Genomic DNA, 25,894 nt, shown 5'->3' on the forward strand with positions numbered 1-25,894 from the left:
TAATACCACCAACAATAAAATAAAAAATAAAAAAGAGTAACACTAAGACTTTTTGTTAACAGGATTGAACTTCCAAGAAAGAAAGAAAGATCTCCAGGAACACAAAGAAAAGAGAAAACTGCCTAGGGTGGGTGGTGGAAGGTGGGGAGAAAGGCTAGAAATACAGGAATAGGAGAAGGTTGGGATGAGACCTAGCAATGACTAGGGAGTTGGAATCCACATTCCATATACAAAAAGCAAAAAGGGTCTCAGGCCAGTACGAGTCTGGGAATCAGAATGGCAGCTGCTACATCATATAAGAACTCTCGAAGCAACATAACTTGTAAAAATCAGCCAGTGGAACCAGAAAAAAAACAAGGATGGCTGTCTCTGTTTAAAATGCAGGACAATACAAATCTCCCTACATCTTACACAGGTTTATAGCCCAAAGTTATAAAGCTCAGGGAGGCAGAGTTCTCCCACAAGAAAGACCACAAGAGTGAGAGCCAGTAGAAACCAAAGGTACAACTGGCACTCCAAGAACCCAAGTAAAGAGAACAATCTAAAAAACACAGTACAGTGTTGCCCAACAGAAGCAATCAACACAATTTCCTGCAGTGACATAAATGTTCTACATCTGCTTGGTCTAAAAGCCACTAGCCACAAGTGGCTCTGGAACATTTAGATGTGACTATGCAACTAAGGAAATAATATTTTCATTTTCTTTAATTTCAATTAGACTAATTTAAGTAGCCACATTTGGCTGGTAGCTACTACACGGGATAGCACAATGTAAGTATGGATTAAAAAAATAAAAACCCTTTCAAGGGCCAAAACCACAATCAAAATATACATTGCTCTGTTCTTGTAAATTGCTGCAAAACTGTCCTCAGAGAAAAATACTACATGTAAGTCTCGGACTGTGCGACCCTCCTGCCAAGCCTGCTGTTTCAACACTGGGCCCCGCGCCTCCCAGCGACTGGGCTCACCAGCGAGTCTCAGACTGCGTGATCCGCCCACTAGGCCCACTGCTTCAACCACAGACCCTGTGCAACTCAGTGCCTAGACCAGGGGTGGGCAAACTTCTTGACTCGAGGGCCACAATAGGTTCTTAAACTGGACCGGAGAGCCGGAACAAAAGCATGGATGGAGTGTTTGTGTGAACTAATATAAATTCAAAGTAAACATCATTACATAAAAGGGTACCATCTTTTTTTTTTTTTTTTTTAGTTTTATTCATTTCAAACGGGCCGGATCCGGCCCACGGGCCGTAGTTTGCCCATGGCTGGCCTAGACCCTTTGGTGAGAGCAAAAAATGGGGAGACAAAGAAACAACTCCCAAAGTAAAGAAAAGGAGGAATCACCAGAAAAGGAACTAAATGAAATGGAGGCATTCAACATGTCAGAAAAATAATTCAGAGTAAGGGTCATACAGTTTCTAAACCAGCTGGATGAGAAAATCAACAACTTATGCAAGAATCAAGAGGAAATAAAGAATGATATAGCTACAATAAAAAACAAGATGGAAGGTTTCAATATTAGATTAGAACGTAGGACCGAATTAGCGAATTAGAAGACAGGACAGAAAAATACACCCACTATAAACAGCAATTGGAGAAAAAAAATTAGAAAGCCAGAGGAGAGCCTAAGTGAGCTTTGGGACAACATGAAACAAGTAATATACACATAACAGGGGTTCCAAAATGACAAGAAGAGGAGCAAGGATTAGAAAACCTATTTGAAGAAATAATGACAGAAAACTTCCCTGATTTGGGAAAGAAAAAAGTCACACAAGCACAGAGAATTCCAAACAAGAAGAACCCAAAAAGACCCACACCAAGACATGTTGTAATTGCATTGGCAAATGTTAATGACAAAGAGAGAATCTTAAAGGCTGCAAGAGAGAGACAGAGAGTTAACTACAAGGGATCTCCATTAGATTATCAAATGATTTCTCAACAAAAACACATCAGACCAGAAGGGAATGGAATGAAGTATACAAAGTGATGCAAAGCAAGGGACTGAATCTAAGAATACTCTATCCAGTAAGGCTATCATTCAAAATTAAAGGGGAAATCAGGAGCTTCACAAACAAAAAAAGGCTAAGGGGGTTTATCACTACCAAGCCAGCAATACAAGAAATGCTAAAGGGACTGTCATTAAAAAAGAAAAAAAAAGAATTATAAATAGAAAAGAAATACAAGGAACACAAGCACAAAGAATAAAAATGGCTACAAACAAATACCTACCAGAAATAACCTTAAACATAAATGGATAAGAAAACATGACCCATATATATGATGTCTACAAGAGACCCATCTCAGAACAAGGGACTCACTCAGACTGAAAAATGCACGGAAAAATATCTTTCAGGCAAATGGAAATGAAGAAAAGGCTGGGGTAGCAATACTTATATCTGACAAAATAGACCTCAAAGTGAAGGCCATAATAAGGAAGGCCTTCATAATACTAAAGGGAGAGATACAACAAGAGGCTATAACTCTAGTAAACATATATGCAACCAATGCAGGAGCACCCAAATAAATAAAAAAAACTCCTGGAAGAGACTGACAGCAATACAAACATAGTAGGGGACTTTAATACTGCATTGATATCACTGGATAAATCCTCTAGACCAGCGGTTCTCAACCTGTGGGTCACGACCCCTTTGGGGGTCAAACGACCCTTTCACAGGGGTCACCTAAGACCATCGGAAAACACATATATAATTACATATTGTTTTTGTGATTAGTCACTATGCTTTATGTTCAATTTGTAACAATGAAAATGCATCCTGCATATCAGATATTTACATTACGATTCATAACAGTAGCAAAATTACAGTTATGAAGTAGCAACGAAAATAATTTTATGGTTGGGGGTCACCACCACATGAGGAACTGTATTAAAGGGTCGCGGCATTAGGAAGGTTGAGAACCACTGCTCTAGACAAACATCAACAAAGCAGCAGCAATCCTAAATGACTCACTAGATCAGATGGACTTAACTGACATCTTCAGAACATTTCACCCCAAAGCTATGAAATATACATTCTTCTCAAGTGCATGTGGGACATTTTCAAAGACAGAGCACATAATGGGACACAGGCAAAGTCTCTCCAAATTCAAGAAGACTGAAATCATATCAAGCACCTTCTCAGATCACAGTGGCGTAATACTAGAAATCAACTACACTAAAAACAATCAAAAAAATTCAAACACTTGGAGGCTGTATAGCATGCTATTAAACAATGATTGGGTTACCAAAGAGGTCAAAAAAGAAATTAAAAACGTCCTGGAAACAAATGACAATGAAAACACAACAATCCAAAATTTATGGGACACAGTGAAAGCAGTACTGGGAGGGGAAGTTCATAGCATTACAGGCCTACCTCAAAAAACAAGAAAAACTGGTAAGAGATTATATAACTCTACAACTTAAAGAATTAGAGAGCAACAAGAAAAGCCCAGAGTGAGCAGAAGGAAGGAGATAATAAAGATCAGAGCAAAAATAAATGTCATAGAGACCAAAAAAACAATATAAAAGATCAATAAAACCAAGAGCTACTTCTTTGAAAGGATAAACAAGATTGATGAACCTCTAGCCAGGCTCAACAAGAAGCAAGAGAGAGGACCCAAAGAAACAAAATCAGAAATGAAAGAGGCAAAATAACAATAGACCCCACAGAAATACAAAGGATTGTAAAAAAACCACTATGAACAACTCTATTACAACAAACTGGTCAACCTAGAAGAAATGGACATATTCCTAGAAAAATATGACCTTCCAAAACTCAATCAGGAAAAATAAAATCTGAATAGGCTGATAACTATGGATAAAATTGAAGCAGTAATCAAAAAACTTCCAGCAAACAAAAGCCCTGGGCCAGACGGCTTTACAGGGGAATTTTACCAAATATTCAAAGAAGAACTAAAACCTATCCTCCTCAGACTATTCCAAAAAATTCAAGAGGAAGGAACATTTCCAAGCTCTTTCTATGAAGCCAGCATTACCCTAATCCCCAAACCAGATAGACACTACAAAGAAAGAGAACTACAGGCCAATATCCCTGCTGAACAAAGATGCTAAAATCCTCAAAAAAACTCTAGCAAATCAGATCCGACGTTACATTAGAAAGATCATACACCATGACCAAGTGGGATTTATTCCGGGGATGCAAGGCTGGTACAATATTTGCAAATCAATAAAAATGATACATCATATAAACAAATTGAAAGACAAAAATCACATAATCATATCAATTGATGCAGAAAAAGCATTTGACAACATCCAATACCCTTTCTTGATAAAAACTCTCAGCAAAGTGGGAATAGAGGGATCATACCTCAACATAATAAAAACCTTACATGACAAACCTATAGCTAACATCCAAGAGATACAAATCAAAACAACGAAGAGGTATCATCTCACACCTATCAGAAAGGCTATCAACAAATCAACATATGACAAGTGCTGGTGAGGATGCGGAGAAAAAGGAACCCTCGTGCACGGCTGGTTGGAATGCAGACTGGTGCAGCCACTATGGACAATAATATGGAGTTTCCTCAAAAAATTAAAAATGCAACTCCCATTTGACCCAGTAATCCCACTTCTAGGAATATATTCAAAGAAACCAGAAACACCAATCAGAAAGGATATATGCACCCATAGTTCACAGTAGCGCAATTTACAATAGCTAAGATTTGGAAATAGCCTAAGTGCTCATCAGCAGATGAGTGGATTCGAAAACTGTGGTACAGCTACACAATGGAATACTACATTGCTGTAAAAAAGAAGGAACTCTTACCACTCAAAATAGCATGGATGGACATGGAGAGCATTATGCTAAGTGAAATAAGCCAGTTGGAGAAAGATAAATATCATGTGATCTCACTCATTTGTGGAATATAATCAACAACATAAACTGATGAACAAAAATAGATCCAGAAACAGAGAAGCATCAGAACAGACCGTCAATTCTCAGAGGGAAGGCAGGGGAATGTGTGTGTGTGTATGTAGGGGGGGAAAGGTCGGGGGGGAGATAAGAGATCAACCAAAGGATTTGTATGCATACCCAGAAGCACAACCAATGGACAAACACTAGGGAGTGAGAGCATGTGCTGGAGGGTGAGAGTGGCCGGGGAGAGGTCAATGGGGGAAAAAGGAGACATATGTAATACTTTAATCAATAAAGAATAAATTTTAAAAAATGCTACATGCTGACCTTTAAAGTCTATACAAAAAGAATGATAAAAAACTGAAGGAGCAATGGAGCATAAGAGGGAATAGTATTCTAACCAGTTCATTAAAAAATTTTTTCCATTGGAGCTGTAACTTGGAAGATGAAAATGTACCCTCCATGTAGAAATATGGGGCATTTCAGGTAAAGAATAGGTGAGACAAAAGCTGACTCTCAAGGACCTGCAGGTATTTTCACAATTAAATGAACCGTAAGACTGCAGTTCCCATCCTGTGCCAAAGTATCCCACAGTGGAAAACTCACAAGGGGTTCCAGGAGATAATTTTCAATCATCTGAAATTAGCATTCACTACACATATCTGTACATTAAAATGTTAAAATCAGAAGAACAAAGAAAACTCACCAGGATACTGTTTTGCTGTTAACTCTAGTTTATGAGACAGCAGCATAGCTCCAGTGGTGTTATCTATTGTATAAACCTGTACAGAACCACTGTAAAAAACAAACAAACTTCAGTGAAAAAAGATAAATGCAAATATAAAAAGCATTATTATGGGAATGCTTATGTACTGCTGGTAAGTATGTAAACTAGAACAAAATGAAACTGTAAATAAGTTGTAGTCATCTCATAAGTTTGATCAGATACATATTCTGTAATCTAGCAACTTCACCTCTAGCTATACCAGAACATCCTTGGCATGTATAATGTTCATCATCGTATTCTGTAAAGTGCAAAACATGGAAATCTGAATGTTCAACAACAGAAAGGAAAATGAACTGTGGTGTAATCATACAGTAATATACCACATAGTCTTAAAAAGAAATAAAATTTAGTTACATGCACTAAAATAGGTAGCATAGGTATACAGTATAATTCTGTTTCTAATAGTAAAAAGCATTCAAAACATAGTAGTTAAATATACTGTGGTAAAAATGCAGCAAAGTCCTAAGGTACACTAACTGCAGACCAGTGACTGCGCTTGTGGAGAAGGGGGCAGGCAGGGCTTCATCAGCTTTGGTAATGTGCTTTCTCATGTTAGATGGTAATTTATATAAATTTTCATTTTATTATTGTTACATCTCATTATTTTTAAAATCTATACACATGATACACGCTCTTTTGGGTATAAAGTATATGTAATTATTTCATTTAAAACATCTTTACAGCCCGGCTGGTGTGGCTCAGTTGGTTGTCATCCCATGCACCAAGAGGTTGCTGGTTCTATTTCTGGTCAGGGTATATGCCTAGGTTATGGGCTTGATCCCCAGTAGGAGGCATGCAGGAGACAGCCAATCGATGCTTCTCTCTCCATTTCCTTTTCTTTCCCCCCTCTCTAAAATCAATAAAAATATATTTAAAAAACAAACATCTTTAAAAGGGTCAAATTTATGAAGGACTAGAAAGCAAAAGAAAATATGTTACTTCTAAAGTACATTTCAAAACTAAACTTAATGATCATTTAAAAAAACATTTCTGCTTATGAAGTTTTTAAAAAATTTTTTAACACAAATATTGTTTGGGGCTGCCAGAATATCCTGGCACTTATGCATGCTTCTCTGTGGCAGGAGAAGTCAGATGGTTCCCACAGCAGCTCTGATCCACTTCCATCCAGGTCCAACTTCCCTCAAGGGTTAGGAATGGGGCAAAATAAAACACCTGCAATAACGGCCCACCTGCAGCTACCTCACAGCTCATTAATGCTCTATTTTTCTCTCTATTTATTTAAAATAATTTCTCTTGCCACATCCTTCAAGTTAACATTAATCTGTTTTTGATTTGGGTCTTTTTTGTATCTTTGATGCCTCAGTTTAATACTCAAATGGGACCCTCTACAGATCTCTGGAGTTCTCTACTTGTGCCACTCTCTCTTTGGTGTCTGTCCTGTGAGTCTCAGGTGCTTTGGTCTCCCCAAACTCTCATTTCCAGGTACTCAACTCAGGGAATCTGCCAGGCTCTATCTTCCAACCTCATGCTATGCCCTGGAAATTCTCAAAGTAATTAAAGCTGGGGCATTTGTAGAGTTTTCTTATTTTGTTTCTCATCTTTCAGGGATTGCTGTCTTTAGTTACCTGATGTCCTATTTCTTGAATTCAAAATGCCTGTTTCATATTTTTGTCCATTCTCTTATTTTAATTTCAGGTGGCAGAGGAAATTTGATCTGTTATTCCATCTCAGTCAGAAGCCAAATGCCTAAATGTATCTTTCCAGACCACCTATCCAAACACCTGGCTGAAAGACAACACTAAGTAGCTAGCAGGTTTCTGCTTTGCAACTGACACACTGTCAAGTGCTAACTCTGGGTTGCTGAGCTCTAACACGTCAGTGAGGAGTTCAAATATTTCTAATTTAAGTAGTAGGTATTAAGTCACTACTTAAAAAGACTGAAAATTAACCCTTTAAGTATTCTATAGTGCCTATACTCTTTAAATTATTTTTCTTTCCATTTCTCAGCCCATTGTAAGAGAACATTTTTTCATTAAAAGATACTATTTACTAATCTTAAAGCAAAAACATCCTATATAATAAACAGGTAATATGCAAACTAACTCTCACGCTCTCACAAGATGGCTGCCTATGACAGATTGGCAGGGGGGTTAGTGAGGGACAACCAAACGACTGAACAAGCAGGCTGTGTGGGGCAACCAGGCCAGCAGGGGGTTAGTGAGGGATGACCAAACGACTGAACAGCAGGCTGCGTGGGGTGACCAGGCCAGCAGGGGGGGCTGTGAGGGGCAACCAGGCTGGCAAGGGGGGCAGTTGGGGGCGACCAGGCTGGTAAGGGGGGCAGTTGGGGGCGACCAGGTCAGCAGGGGGGGGCAGTTGGGAGCAACCGGTCAGCAGAGGGGGTCAGTCGGGGGTGACTAGGCTGGCGGGGGGGGGGGGGGGCAATTAGGAGCAACCAGGCCGGCAGGGAGGGGGCAGTGGAGGCAACCTGGCCAGCAGCAGAGGGCAGTGAGGGGCGATCAGGCCGGTGGGGGGGGGCAGTTAGGGGCGATCAGAATGGCATCAGAGGCAGCGAGGGGCGATTAGGCCGGCAGGGGGAGGGTAGTTAGGGATGACCAGGCAGGTGAGCGATTATGAGCCAGTGGTCCAGGATTGTGAGAGGGATGTCCGACTGCCGGTTTAGGCCCGATCGTGGGGGTTGGGCCTAAACCGGCAGTCAGACATCCCCCAAGGGGTCCCAGATTGGAGAGGGTGCAGGCTGGGCCTCTAGTCTTTCTATAACAGAGATATGGCTACTACCACCATAGGTGATCAAAGTTAGCAGTATTAATACTAGGACAACTCGACATTACTATTACACAATGCCATAGGAAGTACACAACATCATGAATGGCAAAAATGTTTAGCGGAATCTAAACAAACCTTTAAATATAAAGGTAAATGTTAGGTTGTAAGGCTGATCCCCTGAAAATTGGCATCCTAAAAGAAAGATGTCTTCTTACAGGATTCTACAGGAAAACCAATTCCTAGAAAAATACAGCTACAGTCTAGTGCTCAAGGCAATTAATCCTGGTAAGTGATGGCAGATCAGAGCTAAAAGACACTAGGCTGCAATGTCACACAGCTATAACCACAAAACTTACACCCCAGCCCATGATCATGACAGATGGGTTGGTACTCTCCCAACCAATGAACACTTTGTACACCGTAAGAGTCTACAGACACTAAATTCAAAATATCGTGGCATGTGGGGATGGTTTCCCTTTTGGGTGTGTGGCGGTTAACTGGTGAAAACTGAGACGAATGAAAAGCTGAAGGCCAAGACTCTACCTTCATTACCCTGGGGAGAGCTAGAGCACCCCTCCTGGATTCTCACATCGGCCTTGCTAGACCTTTGGGTGCCAGCCCTGAATGTAGGTGATGTGAAACTGTATCTGCCACTGCTCATGTCTCTGAGTTCCCTCTAAATGATGACATGTGAGCTTCCTAGTCATTAACTATATTGGCTCAATGAGAACCAGCTTCAAAGTTCCAGTCAATTCAGGTGTTAGAAAAACTAATTAAATGGCATTATGAAGAAAGAATAGAAATTTAGAATGTGAGACATTCTATAAACAACTGACATGGACTCTTAAAAAAAGTTTATGTCATACAAATAAGAAAAAGAGGTGTAAGGATTGTTATAGGCAAAAGGTGACTAAAGAGAAATAATAATCAAATATAATTCATGAATTTTGCTTGATTATGGTTGGAACAAAGAAGCTATAAAAAAAACCACCTTGGTTAATTTCAGCAAGGCCCTGATCGGTTTTCCCAGTAGTTAGAGCATCGGCCCGTGGGTATTGGGTCATGGGTCCAATTCCCAGTCAAGGGCATCTACCTCAGTTACAGGTTCGATACCCAGCCCCAGTCTGACGAGTGTGGGAGGCAAACAATTGATGTGTCTCTTTCAAATCAATGTGTGTTTTTTTCTCTCTCTCTCTCTCTGCTCCTTCATTCTTTCTAAAAAATAAAATCAATGGGAAAAATATCCTTGGGTGAGGATAAAAAGAAAAATAATTTCAACATGAATTGAGTATCAGATCTTAGTAGGGGTTTATTAATTTTCTCATATGTGATAAAGTTATTGGGTTTTTATAAGAGAATGTCTCTCTCTCTTTTTTTTTTGGGGAAACCAAGAAATAATATAAATGTCCACTAACAGCAAAAGCAGATAAATTATGGTATATTCATACACTGTAACATTATTTATAAATAAATCAAAAACTATTTCAGCTACAGGCAAAGAACTTGGATAAATTTTACAATATTGACTGAAAGAGTAAGACATGTAACATAGAATATAATTCTATTCATATAAAGTTCAAAATCAGGTGAAACTAAATTATGTTCTTTAAGAACACATACATGGGTGATAAAACTACAGAGATAAAGAAATGATTATCACAAAAGACAGAAAATTGGTTACCTTTAAGTGAGTCGGGGAAGGGACAAAAGTTGTGATTAGGATGTAGCCAGGGTAAAACTTGTATTGGCTGACAATGTTCTATTTCTTGGCCCACTTGTGAATAGATATGTGTTTGTATTAAATATATTTGTAAAATGGAATATTTGCAGTATGCACTTTCCTGAAAGTATATTTTTATTTTACAATATGAAAATTTAAAAGGATATTACAAACTTTATGCCAATAAATTTAACAGTGCATATGAAAAAAAAACAATTTTCAGAAAAATATAAATTGCCAAAATTACTTAGGAAGAGATAGACAATCTGAATCTTCTTAAATCTATTCTTAAAACTGAATTAAACCAGTAACACAAAAAATTCCCATACAGATAATTCTAGGTTCAGATGGCTTCATTGACAAATCTGACCACAGAGAAGAGAATGAGAAGGACAAACCCTCCTCAACTTGTTTTATAAGGCAAGAGAGTTACAAACTAGGAGAGTAAGAAAAATTATAGGCAAATGTACTCATGAACATAGACTTTAAAATTCTAAACAAAATATGACCAAATCAAATTTGTGAATATGAAAAAAAAACGCTTTTTCTTCTTTCTTGTACTAAGTTTACTTATATTTCTACATTTACCTCTTTAATAAAAAGCAGTGTGAGAGGATGAAGATTCCTCACTTTACAAAGAGATTATTGAGAGTGTAATGAAGGTGGTGATGAATTATACATGTGAATTATTTATACTAAAAAGATACTTTGACACTTGTACCTGGAGATTATACCAGATGTATGTTCTACAGAAACATTAAGTCTCATTTTTAGGGCAAATGGAATTTTATATTTAAGAAAGTTTTAAAGACTAACGAGCAATATACATACTGTAAGGGATTACTGTAAGTATCTGATACAGGGTGGGACAAATAGGTTGCCAGTTATTCATATGGAAAATACATGTTAATAAACAATAATACAAGAATAAACTGTATTTTGTGAACTCATAACTGTAAGCCTACATCGCCCATCATGTATAATCTTTTTAATTGAGCTAAAATAGCCTGACAGTCAGATATCATTGCTGTTTTCTAATGTATCCCAAGTGCTAATAACTGTGCCTGGTACATGATAGACACACAGATATGTACTGAATAACTGTATTATATTTTACTTCTAAAACATGCATTATTTGTACTAAAACAAGAAACTGATTTTATCTATGAGCTTTAAATTTGCTCCTCACTAAAGCATATCCACTGATTCAAAGACAATGTCAACACTGATGTCTTAAAAAGAAAAGATTATATAAAAAAAGGAAAAAGTATCTTCCTGATCCTGTTAATAAAGAACCTACATTTTAACTGATTAAATTTTTTAAACTTGTAACTCAATTTCTTACCACTGAAGAAAAGCTCACTTTTACAAATTAAGATAATCTCCAAAATCTGCCCTTTACATTGGTTGTTCCAACCTAAAATACTGTTAGATTTGCCCTAGCTGGTTTGGTTCAGTGGATAGAGCATTGGCCTGTGGACTAAAGGGCCCTGGTTTGATTCCTGGTCAGGGCACATGCCCAGGTTGCAGGCTCAATCCCCAGTAGGGGGTGCACAGGAGGCAGCCGATCAGTGATTCTATCTCATCACTGATATTTCTGTCTCTCTCTCCCTCTCCCTTCATCGCTGAAATCAATGAAAATATATTAAAAATAAAATAAAATACTGTTATAGTTTATATTAAGGCTGATTCATAAATTATAATGGGATGACAAACTTGACAACTATATTAGGAACATCTGATGTTTTAAAAAACATTTTTTGCAATAACACTTAAATTGCAGAAGTCTATATATTACCTCGCACAACCAAATGCCATTAGTCGATACTTGTTATTTACAGCTACACAAGTTCCGTCAACAACATCTTGTGGCCAAACTCCATGAAGCTGCTATAATAAAGGAAAGCAGTTAAGGTTTAAAAAGTGTTCTCCAAAACACAATGTAATCAATATAATTCTCCTTCAATAAATGTAGTTCCATAAGGTTTTATCTTATTTGGTTTCAACTGGATAGAAAAATATTCCATCAGAACTACTATCTGAATTTTCTCCCTTAAAACATCAATTTCATTAGTTGTTTCAATAAATATTCCCCAAATGAGCTCAGTCCAATGCTGATCTATTTACAGAACACTAAAAACTGGATATTTGATCTCTAAATTCAAATTAAATGATGATGACTTTCCTGTTAGGATATAAACCTCTTGACAGCACAAACTGCTAACTTGTTCACTATTATTATTCTTATAGTCAACTAGCACATAGCTCTAAGTACACAGCATAATGGTTAGACAATCATACACTTCACAAAGTGTTCCTCCTGATACTTCCAGCACCCACCTGGCACCATACATAACTATTACAATACTGTTGATTGTATTTCCTATGCTGTACTTCACATCCACATTATTTGGTATATTCTTACCAGCAATTCATAATTTGTCAATTGCTGACTATTCTCTATTATTCCTTTGCTTTATGGAATAATGGTTAATAGCATGGTATCCGGCAGCCTGATATCTTAGGTCTACCACTCATTTGCTGAAATGATTATTTCACCTTTCCAAGCTTTGGTTTTTTTTTTTATCTGTAAATTCCTTACCTCTTAGAGTGTTTTAAAGATTAAATGAGAGTGTACACACATGTAAACCACTTAATACAATGGCTAGCATTAAATAAATGAATGTCACTATTATTAAATTTATATGCTATTTTATTCTGAATAAGAAATATAATAGGCTCAGCTCCATTGTGCTTGTCAAATCAAGGACATCTTAGATTATAAATTCTAAGGCAAAGCTCATCATGACAGTTTAGTAAGCACACAAAAATAGCACACTACAATATACACTTTACTTTTAGATGATCCCAATAATAAACATTAGAAGACTCAATATAATTATGACTTTTTTGAAAACATACTACTACTACAGACTTTATTTAATTACTAAATGAGCTTTATAACGTACTATCTAAACATGGAATATTTGCTTCTTTTTGTAGAAATTTAATTTTAAATTTTAATAATAAAACTGGCATTATTTTAGGTTACAAAAAATGGTAACGATTGCATTGAGCATTATTTCTTTGGATGACTGCTTACTGAAATTCATTCCTGCAACAAGTATTTTTCAGATGCCCATTATTCACCAGGCACTGCTCTAGGTGCTGAGGAAACGGCAGGTATTTAAGCACACCTAAATCCCGACTTGTATTCTGCCTTACATTTGTTAAGAGGCTGACAAATTAAAATAATTATCCAGTATATTGGAAGTTGGCAAATGCTACAGAAATAACTAATAAAGCAATTATGTGGAAGAGGGAGTATGGGGGAAGGATGTAATATTAAACGGATTTGTCTGTGAACATGTGTTTTAAGGCAAGTACGGAAGGAGATATATCAAGTACAAAGGCCCTATCAGAGATTGCATTTCTGGTATGTTCAAAGAACATCAAAGAGGCCTGTGCAGAAGGGGTGGAGTGAGGGAAGAGGAAGTAGAAGATGAGGTAACAGCTTTTTCTCCAATTTATATATTGGGAATCATTGGAGTGCCTTTATTTTTTAACCTTTTCAATTATGAATTATAAATACATTAGAGAAAAATACACAAAACAAAAATGTACATCTCAATAACATCACCAAGTAAACACTTGTAGAATTACCACTCTACAAGTGGTAATTGTGAGTACCTAAAGGTCTCCAACAGTGTCCTTTCTGATCAATATACCCTTGCCCCATCACAAAAGTAAGCAATACCCAGACTTAGATGGGAATCACTTCCTTCTTTCTCTTTAAACCATTACCACTTAAACATGCATCCATACAAACTGTTCTTATTTTTCCTTTAAATTTACATACAATAGACTCATAGCACGTATCCTTTTGTGTCTAGCTGCTCTCACCCAATGTTTGTGAGATCCATCCACATTGTTGCACACAGTCTTGTTTGTTCATGCCCACTGTTACCTCAAACACTGGGCTTAGCTCACTAGGCCTCTGGCCTCGTCCAGCCTGGTATTCTTTATTGTCTAATTAGCTCTCCAAAACCTTTAAGCACTTTTAAAAAATATTTTTTCTTCAGCTTTTCTAGTTGCCCTCAGCAGGTTTTGTCCTAATTATACTAGGTGTACCAGTTAATAATGCAGATATTTTTCAATAGATGGAGTTACACATATGTTGATTTGATATGTATGCTATTTTGTTGTATTGACAGCAAGCTTCAAAACTCCATATGTGAAATTTGCTGAAAGTGTTAACATCATAGATATTTTTGCACTTAAAAATGTCGAATTTCATGCCAAAAAAAGAGCACTTGTGGGAAGTTTTAATTCATTACTTCATTTTGAAGAAAAGTGCTGCTGAATACTTTGGGAAGCTTATGGTGAACATGCTCCATCTCAAGATACTTGTGAACGCTGGTTTAAATGCTTTAAAGTGATGATTTCGATGTGAAAGACAAAGAACATCCAGGTCAACTGAAAAAGTTTGAAGACCAACAATTACAAGCATTATTGGATGAAGATGCGTGTCAAACTCAAAAACAACTTGCAGAAAGATTAAACACTGCTCAGCAAACAATTTCCAATCGTTTACAAGTAATGGGAAAAATTTTAAGGGAAGGAAAATGGGTGCCACATCAACTGAACGAAAGACAAATGGAAAACTGAAAAGTCATCATCAGTAAAATGTTGCTTCAACGGCACGAAAGAAAGTCTTTTGTGCATCAAATTGTGACTGGCGATGAAAAGTGGATTTATTTTGGGAATCTCAAACGCACAAAATCATGGGTTGGTCCAGGTCAACCATCAACATTGACTGCAAGGCCAAATCACTTTGGAAAGAAGACACTGCTCTGCGTTTGGTGGGATCAGGAAGATGTGGTGTATTATGAGCTTCTAAAACCAGGTGAAACCATTAATATTGATTGCTACCAACAACAAATAATCAATTTGAACCACACTTTGATTGTGAAATGACCAGAATGTGCCAGAAGACACGACAAAGTAATTTTGCTTCATGATGACACACCATCACACACTTCAAAACCAGTTAAAGACACGTTAAAAGATCTTGCCTGAGAAGTATTAACCCACCCGCTGTATTCACCAGACCTTGCTCCTTCAGATTACCACTTGTTCCGATCGATGGCACACGCACTTTCTGAGCAGCACTTCAAAATGTACGAAGTGGAAAATTGGGTCTCTGAATGGTTTGCCTCAAAACAAGAAAAGTTCTATTGGGACAATATCCACAAATTACCTGAAAGATGGGGAAAATGTGTAGCTAGCAATGGACATTACTCTGAATAAAAGCACTTGTAATGTTTCTCTTGAAATTATCGTGTTTTCTTTGATTACAAAATCTGCCATTAGTAACCAATATACCTCGTACAGTCCTACTGAAGGGGTTTTGAGCAGAGGCGTGGCATAATCTGACATATTTTAATTTATTTGTTAAATATATTAAACAATGCTGAACAGAATTTTTATAAAGCATTTAAATAATATCTAATATAGCCTGGTCGGTGTGGCTTAGTGGTTGGGCATCAACCTATGAACCAGGAGGTCATGGTCCAATTGCCATATGACTGGGTTGCAGACTCGATCCCCAGTAGGGGGTATGCAGGAGGCAGCTGATTAATAATTCTCTCTCATCATTGATGTTTCTATTTCTCTTTCCCTCTCCCTTCCTCTCTGAAATTAATAAAAATATATTTAAAAATGAATAATGTCAAATATAAAGATGCCAATGTGTTTCCTAACTACCGGTAATACATATGTATTGTTTTCTTCTAATTTATATTTTCTATTTATAACATCTATATATAAAGAGCCGGGTTCCATAACTTCCAAAATGACCAAACAGACAACAGAACATTGGAAGTCAGTCCTGAAGTCAGTGCTGGGTCGCCACTGCCAAGGGGGCTGCGGATCAGGCCCAGAGAGAGGCCCAGAGACAGAAGCAGGGTCTGATCCGCAGCCTCCATAGCAGTTATTGATGAGCCCTTGCCTCTCTCTCTCTCCAGGCCTCGACAGCAGCCGTGCCTTTCTTTCTCTCTGGGCCTTGCCAGCAGCTGCGGGGGCTGCTGATCAGCCCCGCCTCTCTGACTTGATACTCAAATCTGGGTGAATTGCGAGGAGCCAATGGCTGCCTAGGAGGCAGAGCTTTTGATGTTGACTGGCATAGAAACCAACCAATCAGAATCTAATCTAGGTGAACTGCAAAGGCAGAACTAAGGTGGGGGCTGAGGAGGGGTTTTAAGGGCAACAGCTGTTTGGTGTAAGGTGTAAGAAAGTGGTTCCATTTTTTAATGACCGCTTTGGCAGTATAGTGCATATGGCTGGCTATCAATCCAGACATAGGGATTATGTATTTTTGTCTGCTAAGAGCATCTCCTCCTGCTGAAAAAGGCTTTTTCTCCCCCATTTAAGCAAGCCTATCCTATATAATCTATCTATACTAATAAAAGGGTAATATGCTAATTAGACTAGGTTGACCGGACAACCGACTTCCTTCTGGTCAAAGCCATGGTGGTGAGAGCTGAGGCAGAGGCAGTTGGGGTCAAGATCAGGCCGGCAGGGGTTAGGGGCAATCAGGCCGGCAGAGGAGGGCAGTTGGGAGCAAGATCAGGCCAGCAGGGGAGGGCAGTTGGGAGCGAGATCAGGCCTGCAGGGGAGGGCAGTTGGGGGTGAGATGAGGCCGGCAGGCAGAGGCAGTTAGGGGCGATCAGGCAGGCAGGCAGGTGAGCGGTTAGGAGCCAGCGGTCCCAGATTGCAAGAGGGATGTCTGACTGCCAGTTTAGGCCCGATCTCACAGTCGGACATACCCCAAGGAGTCCCCAGTTGGAGAGGTGCAGGCTGGGCTGAGAGAAACCCCCTCTCCCCCGCACGAATTTCATACAGCGGGCCACTAGTTTAATAATGCCCATCTATTTTCCATTATATTTTAAACCTTAATTGACTAGAAAAATTTCTTTAACCAAATACTAACAAAAATTGATACTCAGGAAAGTCATTTTCAGCTCTAATATTTTTGTTTTCAGTAAAAAACATTTAAATCCCAACATAATTACAAATATATTTGTACCTTGTAAAAAAAAAAGGTTCTTCAAAAGCTTATTTTTAGTCTAATTTACATACTGATATGTTATTACAAATGTATTAGTTAGTACCTTACTACCTGAATAAAGTCGGTAATGAAAAATAGTTATTAGAAACCTTAAAGCTGATACCATGTAGAAAAAACATACCCTCAAAAACAAGCAATCAAAAACACACCTTAAAATCCTTTCCAGTTAAAAAGAGCACACTGACCACTAATATTTATCTTCTCTGACTACTGGAACAGAAAAGATTTTTTCAAAAGCATTAACAGCAAGAACAAAAAATGGGAGATGAAGTAGTATCAGAAAATCCTGGAAGCTGGAAAGTATAAGGAAGGGTAGAATCCTTAACTGGCAGTAAAGAATGTTGAGAAGAAGCTAAGTTTACATTATAGGGCACACAAAGGCTTGGGAAGTTAGATGTCTCTGAAAGGCTGTACTGAAAGCAGGACTGGTTCAAAGACTGTGTAAGCAGCAGCTGGGTCTTTAAGGAGTACCTCCCCAATTTGAGCTGCTAAGAAACATTCCACCTCCACTCTAACAGAAAACTGGAGGCTTTTCTTTGAAGAAAAATAAACAAACAAACAACCTCCAGTGATCTCTGGACCACAATGAAAACAGGGATAAGTAAAAGTTTACATTCTGAATCTGGACCCTCCAGTCTAACTCTTCCACAACTCAAATCCTAGAATACTTGGTCAGCCAGGTATATACTTTCTGGAAAGGACTGCAGGACTCTCCTCAAATGCACTTTAGATACAGAGATGGGAAAAAAGGAAATAATCCAGTTAGCTCACCATATAGTAAAGATCATAGTCAACCAAACCCCACAGAGCTTATCAACAAACCCAACATTTTATTTTGGGTCTCTACACAGCAACCAAATTCATAAATTAACTGATCATATATGAATTAACCATTCATTGTGAAATAATAACCATTCACATAGAAATAAAGGAGTAAAGGATCCTCTGGATGATGATGGAGAGCCTCAATACACCTGTGTTAAAGGCATGTATAGTGAGCAACACTCCAGACTAGAGCAGGTCAGAGGCTCCAAGAGAAATTTCTTCAAGAATATGAAATGAGAGAAACCAAGATGGCGGCATAGGTAAACACCAGAGTTTGCTGCCTCGAACAACCACTTCAAAAATACAACTAAAAGATGGAACGGACATCATCCAGAACCACAGGAAGGCTGGCTGAGTGGAAGTTCTACAACTAGGAGGAAAGAGAAAAGCATACCGAGACTCAGAGGAGGCGCAGTGCTGAAGTAAAATACTAAGGTGCGGAGTGCATGCGGAGCGGACTGGCAGCTGAGGGCGTGGTTGTTGTTTTCAATCGGGAGGGAGTCTCAGGCTCTGAGCTCCACTTCCGGGCGAGTCTCTAGGGACTCAGACTCATACGGGAGAAGCGGGACTGTCTGGCATCGCTCAGAACCCTAGGGCAGCTTTCTCTCTGTGGGGCTTGTAGCGATTACTGGGACACTGAGAAACAGAGCCTCTGAGGGCAAGACTGAGAGCAGCCATAACTGCTAACCCCGCCCTGTTAATCCCGTGGGACCCGCTCCGCCCAAGCCCTGCAGGGAAACTTTTGCTGGATAGCCTCAGGCAAAGGCTAGATTAGCACCTCCCTAGAGATCCAGGAGCCAGGAAGCCCAGAGGTCAGAGTGGGACCATCCAGTTTGCAACTCCGTGGAACCATAAAAGACACACTCAGGGGGCAGACTCAGTGAGCACCAAAGCCCCATTGAAGCAAGTCTAGCCCCAGAGGGGTGTCTACAGCACAGAAGTTCTCCCACTGCAGACACAGCTGATTCTCACAGCCAATTGGCCCGGAGGTCAATTCCTCACAGTGATAACTACAACAATCAAGGCTTAATTACAACAAGACTGTGCACAAAGCCCACAAGGGGGTGCACCAAGAGTGTCTACCTCAGGTAATTGGGACACTTAGCACAGAAAGGCACTCTATTGACACAGCGAAGCATAAAAAATGCCGAGACAAAGAAACAGGACACAAACGACAGAATCGGAGGAAAGCAAACTGCTGGATATAGAGTTCAAAACCACACTTTTAAGGTCTTTAAAGAACTGTCTAGAAGCCGCCGATAAATTTAATAAGGCCCTCGAAAAGACTGGTGAGACCGCCGATAAATGTAGTGAGATCTTCAAGAAGACTGGTGAGACCACTGATAAATGTAGTGAGATCCAGAAGAAATCTAATGAGACCCTCGATGTTGTGATAAAGGACCAATTAGAAATTAAGCATACACTGACTGAAATAAAGAACATTATACAGACTCCCAACAGCAGACCAGAGGAGCGCAAGAATCAAGTCAAAGATCTGAAATAGGAAGAAGAAAAAAAACACCCAACTGGAAAAGCAAAATGAAAAAAGAATCCAAAAATACGAAGATAGTGTAAGGAGCCTCTGGGACAGCTTCAAGCGTACCAACATCAGAATTATAGGGGTGCCAGAAGAAGAGAGAGACCAAGATATTGAAAACCTCTTTGAAGAAATAATGACAGAAAACTTCCCCCACCTGGTGAAAGAAATAGACTTACAAGTACAGGAAGTGCAGAGAACCCCAAACAAAAGGAACCCAAAGAGGACCACACCAAGACACATCATAATTAAAATGCCAAGAGCAAAAGACAAAGAGAGAATCCTAAAAGCAGCAAGAGAAAGAAAACCAGTTACCTACAAGCGAGTACCCATACGACTGTCAGCTGATTTCTCAACAGAAACTTTGCAGGCCAGAAGGGAGTGGCTAGAAATATTCAAAGTGATGAATACCAAGAACCTACAACCAAGACTACTTTATCCAGCAAAGCTATCATTCAGAAGTGAAGGCCAGATAAAGAGCTTCACAGATAAGAAAAAGCTAAAGGAGTTCATCACCACCAAACCAGTATTATATGAAATGCTGAAAGATATCCTTTAAGAAGAGGAAGAAGAAAAAGGTAAAGATACAAATTATGAACAACAAATACACGTCTATCAACAAGTGAATCTAAAAATCAAGTGAATAAATAATCTGATGAACAGTATGAACTGGTGACTGTAATGGAATCAGGGACATAGAAAAGGAATGGACTGACTATTCTTGGGGGGGGGGGAAGGGGTGTGGGGTGAGGGAAGAGATTGGACAATAATCGTGCACCTATGGATGAGGACAGTGGGTGGGGAGTCAGGGCAGAGGGTGGGGTGGGAACTGGGTGGAGGGGAGTTATGGTGGGAAAAAAGAGTAACTAATGTAATAATCTGAACAATAAAGATTTAATTAAAAAAAAAAAGAATATGAAATGAAAGAACACTTACCTATGTGCTTGAAAAAACAGAGAGGAAATTTACACAACCAGCAGACAGTCTGGGGTTGAGTTAGTGGTAAATACATAGAAACTAAGCAAAGTAAAAGAACTAAGAATTATTAATTCCAAGTGGAAGAAAAAATCTACAGGAAAAGAAAAGTATAGCATCTCACATGGGGCAGGTACTAATATAAGTGTACAAAGCAATATCAATGTAAACAATGAATAGTAATCTAATCAAAACACAACAGCTATGCTGGAAAGTATGTGGTGGAAGCTAGGGAGAGGGAAGTATGTGGTCATTTTCCACAGTTGGAGGTACATAAACACAGCCTAAAAACTAAAAATTAAAGAAAATACACAGAGTAGTGAAGATGAACAGCAAAATACACTGTAAAGGAACAAAAAGTAGTTGCCTACAAGAATGAAAATTGGGTGTGAAGAGAGCAGGGAGGGCAGGAAATCTCATTTTTCTTTAGCGTGTCTAATAGACAATTATTGGTCTACTTATACTATATATATGTGTGTGTATATATACATAGTTTTTATTTTAAAAATTAATTCACAGGTGAATGGGGTGGAGGAGGTTGGGGGGGAAGGGGATCTCTGTAATACTTTCAATAAAGATACTAAATAAATAAAATTAATTAACAATAACCCATAAAATCATAAATTAAAAAATGGGGGAGGGACTTAGTAACAGACTAAAATTACTCAATACACAATAAATAAAATAAACATTCAAAGTAAGCCAGTCATACCTCTGAAGTAAATCTACTGGACATTGGTGTAATAAATCCCACTTTACCATCGTTAAACACCACAGCAAACCCATCAAGTGTGGCACAGTATTCCATGTCTCTGATGTGCACATCTGCAAAGCCCAGGAATGAACCTGCTGATAAAATAAGTACATGAAATATAATAAATAATTCCCTCAATTTTTCCTTAAAAACCCTGTAAGGATAGTTAAAAAGGCAAAAATAATGACCTAAAAACATTAAACAATGCAACCACTCCTTCCTACTGAGACACACACAAACAACTCCCTTGCATAATTAATTCCAAAGTAGAAAAATCAATGTTCATCCACTGCAATATCTAACTAGGTTATATAAAATATTAATCATCTGGTTCTTCCCCATGCAGAAAGTATAACTACCTCTAGATGACTGTAGATCTAATGAAAAGGGTACTGTGGAAAGATTAATAGCTTTCTTTCCATTTGTCATTCCTTCCCAGTGAATAAGATGAAGCTGTCCATCAGAAGTAGCAACCAGGAGATCTTCCAGCACAGACTGCAAACTGTAGGGAAGTAAGCAATTTGTTATCAGTTACCTTTTAAGAGAGTAAACTGGGAAATCAATGAGTATGAATATAATTGCCCTAGAGAATATATTCATTCAGAAAAGATAATGAAACCACTTACAAAACTGTCATTTATTTACAATTTAGTTATATAGTAACTTTATGTGTAATTTAATCTAGAATCAGAAATTCTGGAAGAAATGGAAGACTATGAGCAGCCATAGTCACAATTTGATGAACTCAGTTAAAAACTAGAAATACTGGAACAACAAATTAGAAGATGGAAGGAAGAGTGGTAGCTGACAAAAGGCAGAGAAAATATAAAAAGAACAACCAATGAAAAGATGATGATCTGGAGCCATTGAGCATAGAGTAACACTCCGCTCACCCTATCCAACAGAACTTTCACCAGTGATAAAGTGTTCTGTATCTGCACTGTCGAGCACAGTAGCCACTAGCTACACATGATAACTGCACTCTTGAAATATGGCTAGTGTGACAGAACTGAATTTTAAATTTTGCTTACTTTTAACTAATTTAAACTGAAATGAATTCATTTCATTAGTGGCTACTGTACTGGAGAGCAGTTTTAGACCACTGTGTTTCCAAGGTTATCATGAGTCTCAATTTGTTCATCTACTGAACAAATATTTACTAAGCCTATGCTCTGTAGCAGGTGCTATGCTCTCTGTTGGAGATTCCAAGGTCAATAAAATAAGTTTCTCCCTTTAGAAGAACTCTCAGTTGATTAAGTATTAAAAAGTAATTACAGACAATCCGCGGGTGACGTTGGACTCGACGTACGTCGTTTCGCGGTTACTACATCGCCATTCCCCATCATTTCGACGTATGTACATATGTGCTTTATGTCTTTTATTATTTACTTACCACAAGGAAAGGTCAGGAATTGTTATCTTTCTTTTACTTTTTTTTTTTTTTTTTTACTGTTTTCACTTCATTACTGCTGTGTATGTGCTCCATGTGAGTGATGCAGGTGCTTATGTAGGTGGGTTCCGACTATGGCAAAAATCAAGTTACCAACATAACCCGAGGACCTACTGTATGTAGTATAATCTCAGCACTTATTTATATTTGCAAAGAGATTTATTTATTTTTTTTTCCTAAAATATATTTTTATTGATTTCACAGAGAGGGGACGAGGGAGAGAGATAGAAACATCAATGATGAGAGAGAATCATTGATTGGCTGCCTCCTGCATGCCCCACACTCGGGATCTAGCAGGCATATGCCCTGGCCAGGGATCGAACCGTGACTTTCTGGTTCACAGGTCGCACTCAACCACTAAGTCACACTGGCCAGGCTGCAAAGAGATTTAACATTTACTTACCGAGTGGCAAATAAATGCCTACTTGATTTACTCTTACATGTCCAGGCCCTAGGGCAGTGCTAGTTATATTTGGCAATAAATGTTTGTGGAAGGAGGGAAAAAAGGGGGAATCCATAAAGGAAACTGCAAAAGTACTGGCAGGGAGAAAGAAAAAGAGAATAGGGGAAGAAACAGCAGAAATTAGTACCAAGAAAGCCTAGGAAATAAGATAAATTTAAGAAAGAAAACTCAAGAGTATCAAAGTAGAAACAAGAATGATAAAATGTTGTGTGTCTATAATATATACTCTAATATACACTATTAAAAAAGAGTATAATTCATAAACATTTAAATCTGTAATGGTAAAAAAATGTTTTAATTCTTAAATTAAACCTTCAATTCTTTGGAAAGTTGAGTTCAGTGACTCATTCCCCAAGGATTTGAGACAATACTGAAACAGAGTAGAACATGTCCCCACAACCCAGATCCATCTTTTGAACACGAGAGCATTTGTAATCAAGTAAAATTCCCAGTTTTAACTTTCACCTTTTAAAGTATTATACGTGTTCTTTCATTTCAAATTTATATATTTTTGTGATAAAGTTTATATGTAGCATGTGTTGAGCAGAATACAAAAACTTAAATTTTTAGATCTGCTACTACATGTGAAAAGAGGCGAATGAGCAGAACAGTCATTATTTTACCAGTGATTTTCATTCAGCATAACTCAGCCTAGGTTTTTTTCAAACTATATTTTCTCTCTCTCCCCTGCTCCTATCTTCCTAGAATTACTGCATATGACCAGGTTATCCTGCAGCATTTTAACTGCCTGCTAGGCAAAACTCTTCTGACAAAGTTAACGTAATTAAGAATCTCTACATCATCACCCACAGTGCTGTGAAAAAATATGACCACACATGTGAGTAAACAGGAAAATGTGACCAAGAGTCAAGAGGAAAAAAATCAACCATAAACAGACACACACAAAATCCTGATGTTGGAATTAAAAGATAACGACTTTAAAATAATTGTGATAATGATTTTAAAATGATTTTAAAAATGAGGAAAAGATATATAGCCTCATTTCATTAAAACTAAACAAACTCATTAAACAAAGGCTGAAGTCAGCTGTTAAAGTACTGAATAGTTCCAAAGAAGTTAAACAGGCCTTGTTCCAAGCCATTCAAGTGCCTGTCCATCACTGATTGCCTCACTCACAAAGATCTAACTACTAAAGGATTAATGCTTGGCATCACGGGATATCAGGACCCTGTACCAGTAACCAATACCCCATGTCTTTTCATTTATACTGGTTTTTTTAATATTTTGAAACCACATAAATATACTCTATATCCTCAGTGAGCCTCTCTAATTACTAACTTCATCATGGGCTTTATAACAACTACCTGATATTCCAGAGGTGTTTTTAAAAAAAATATAATTCATAATTATCAATTCTCAAATATGCAAATATATTTAATACCTAATTAATATTAAATACTATATACTACATAGGGCTTTCTTAAGTGCCTAGGATGGAACAAGATATGGAATAAACTATGGTATTTATTATCATTTATTGTGTGGTAATGGTTAGTACTTTTAGCTTTCTATCCTCAATTAATAACAAAATTTGGATGCTTAACATTAATCCCATACTTTTTTTTTCAACAAAAAATTAAAAGATGGCAATAATGTTTGGGGAAAACAAATTTAAAAACACTCAGAAAATAAAAAATAAATTAATTTAAAAAAAAGATAGCAGTACTTTTGCCATCTTATGCCTATAAGCAACAGTGTAACCATTACCCATAACTTTATATGACATATTTTTGGTAGTGGGAAGGATAATTTGTACAAGATGGCAGAAATTCTTTGTTTTAAAGGCTTTTTTTCTATCCCATTTCCATGAACCACACAATTGTTACCACGAGGTGGAGGTAGAACACCATGCTGTACAGTTCCACCCTGTTTGGTACTCACAGACATTCAAAATCCCTTTGCAACAAATTACATTCTTGAAAAGAAATCTATATGCTGAAATAAAATCTGAAGTAAAGAGCAACTTTTTGACCAAGGTGATGAATAATGTGTACTCAATATTTTATAACCCTGATCACATTTAAGCAAACAAAAACCAAACGCATTTTTTTTCTATAAGAAGAATATATAAAAAGATAGATTAAACAAGCCTGTATACAATTTCACTTAATATGGACCAGTATCTGTACTATATTCTAACAAAACAGTGAAAGAAGCTGTTTATTAGAACTGTGAATCAGAAGAATTTTAAAAACATAGGTATTACATTTTTATAGTTCAATATATTTATACTAGAGGTCGTGTGAATAAAAATTCATGCACTGGCGCGGGAGGAGTCCCTCAGCCCAGCCTGCCCCCTCTCATTGCCCGGGAGCCCTCAGGGGATGTCCCACTGATGGTTTAGGCCCGCAGTCTGGCCTCCCTCTGTGGGAGGCAACTGGGCCAATCAGGGAAAGGCGCTGCCCCCATCACCCCGCTGCTGCTGCTGCCACTGCTGCAGCTTTGTCCAGAAGGACATCCTGAAGACATTTGGTTTATATGATCTAATTAGCATAACACCCTTTTATTAGTATAGATATTACATCCATATAGTTCAGTATTTATTAACAGTTTATAGTAAAAAGTCTTTTTCCCAAAACTGTCCTCCAGCCACTCAGTTCTCATGCCCA

General features: G+C 38.0%; 1 protein-coding gene across 12 annotated transcripts in view; it reads right to left on the reverse strand.

The window, feature by feature from the left end:
• Positions 1 to 25,894, reverse strand: part of RIC1 (RIC1 homolog, RAB6A GEF complex partner 1) — a 143,984-nt gene that overhangs the window by 66,791 nt on the left and 51,299 nt on the right. For 10 of the 12 annotated variants that reach the window (XR_009447599.1, XR_009447598.1, XM_059656726.1 and 7 more), the window contains 4 exons: positions 21,711 to 21,853; positions 21,310 to 21,446; positions 11,930 to 12,021; positions 5,583 to 5,671 (listed from right to left, as the gene is read on the reverse strand). Coding sequence is in view for 10 of the 12 variants with exons in the window: in XM_059656726.1 (XP_059512709.1) it covers positions 5,583 to 5,671; positions 11,930 to 12,021; positions 21,310 to 21,446; positions 21,711 to 21,853 (461 nt within the window). In the remaining 2 variants the exon portion in view is untranslated. The remainder of the gene's footprint in view (positions 1 to 5,582; positions 5,672 to 11,929; positions 12,022 to 21,309; positions 21,447 to 21,710; positions 21,854 to 25,894) is intronic. The other 2 variants (XM_059656722.1, XM_059656720.1) reach the window with 2 other exon arrangements.

Source organism: Myotis daubentonii, chromosome 11, assembly GCF_963259705.1.
Source record: "Myotis daubentonii chromosome 11, mMyoDau2.1, whole genome shotgun sequence".
NCBI lineage: Eukaryota > Metazoa > Chordata > Mammalia > Chiroptera > Vespertilionidae > Myotis > Myotis daubentonii.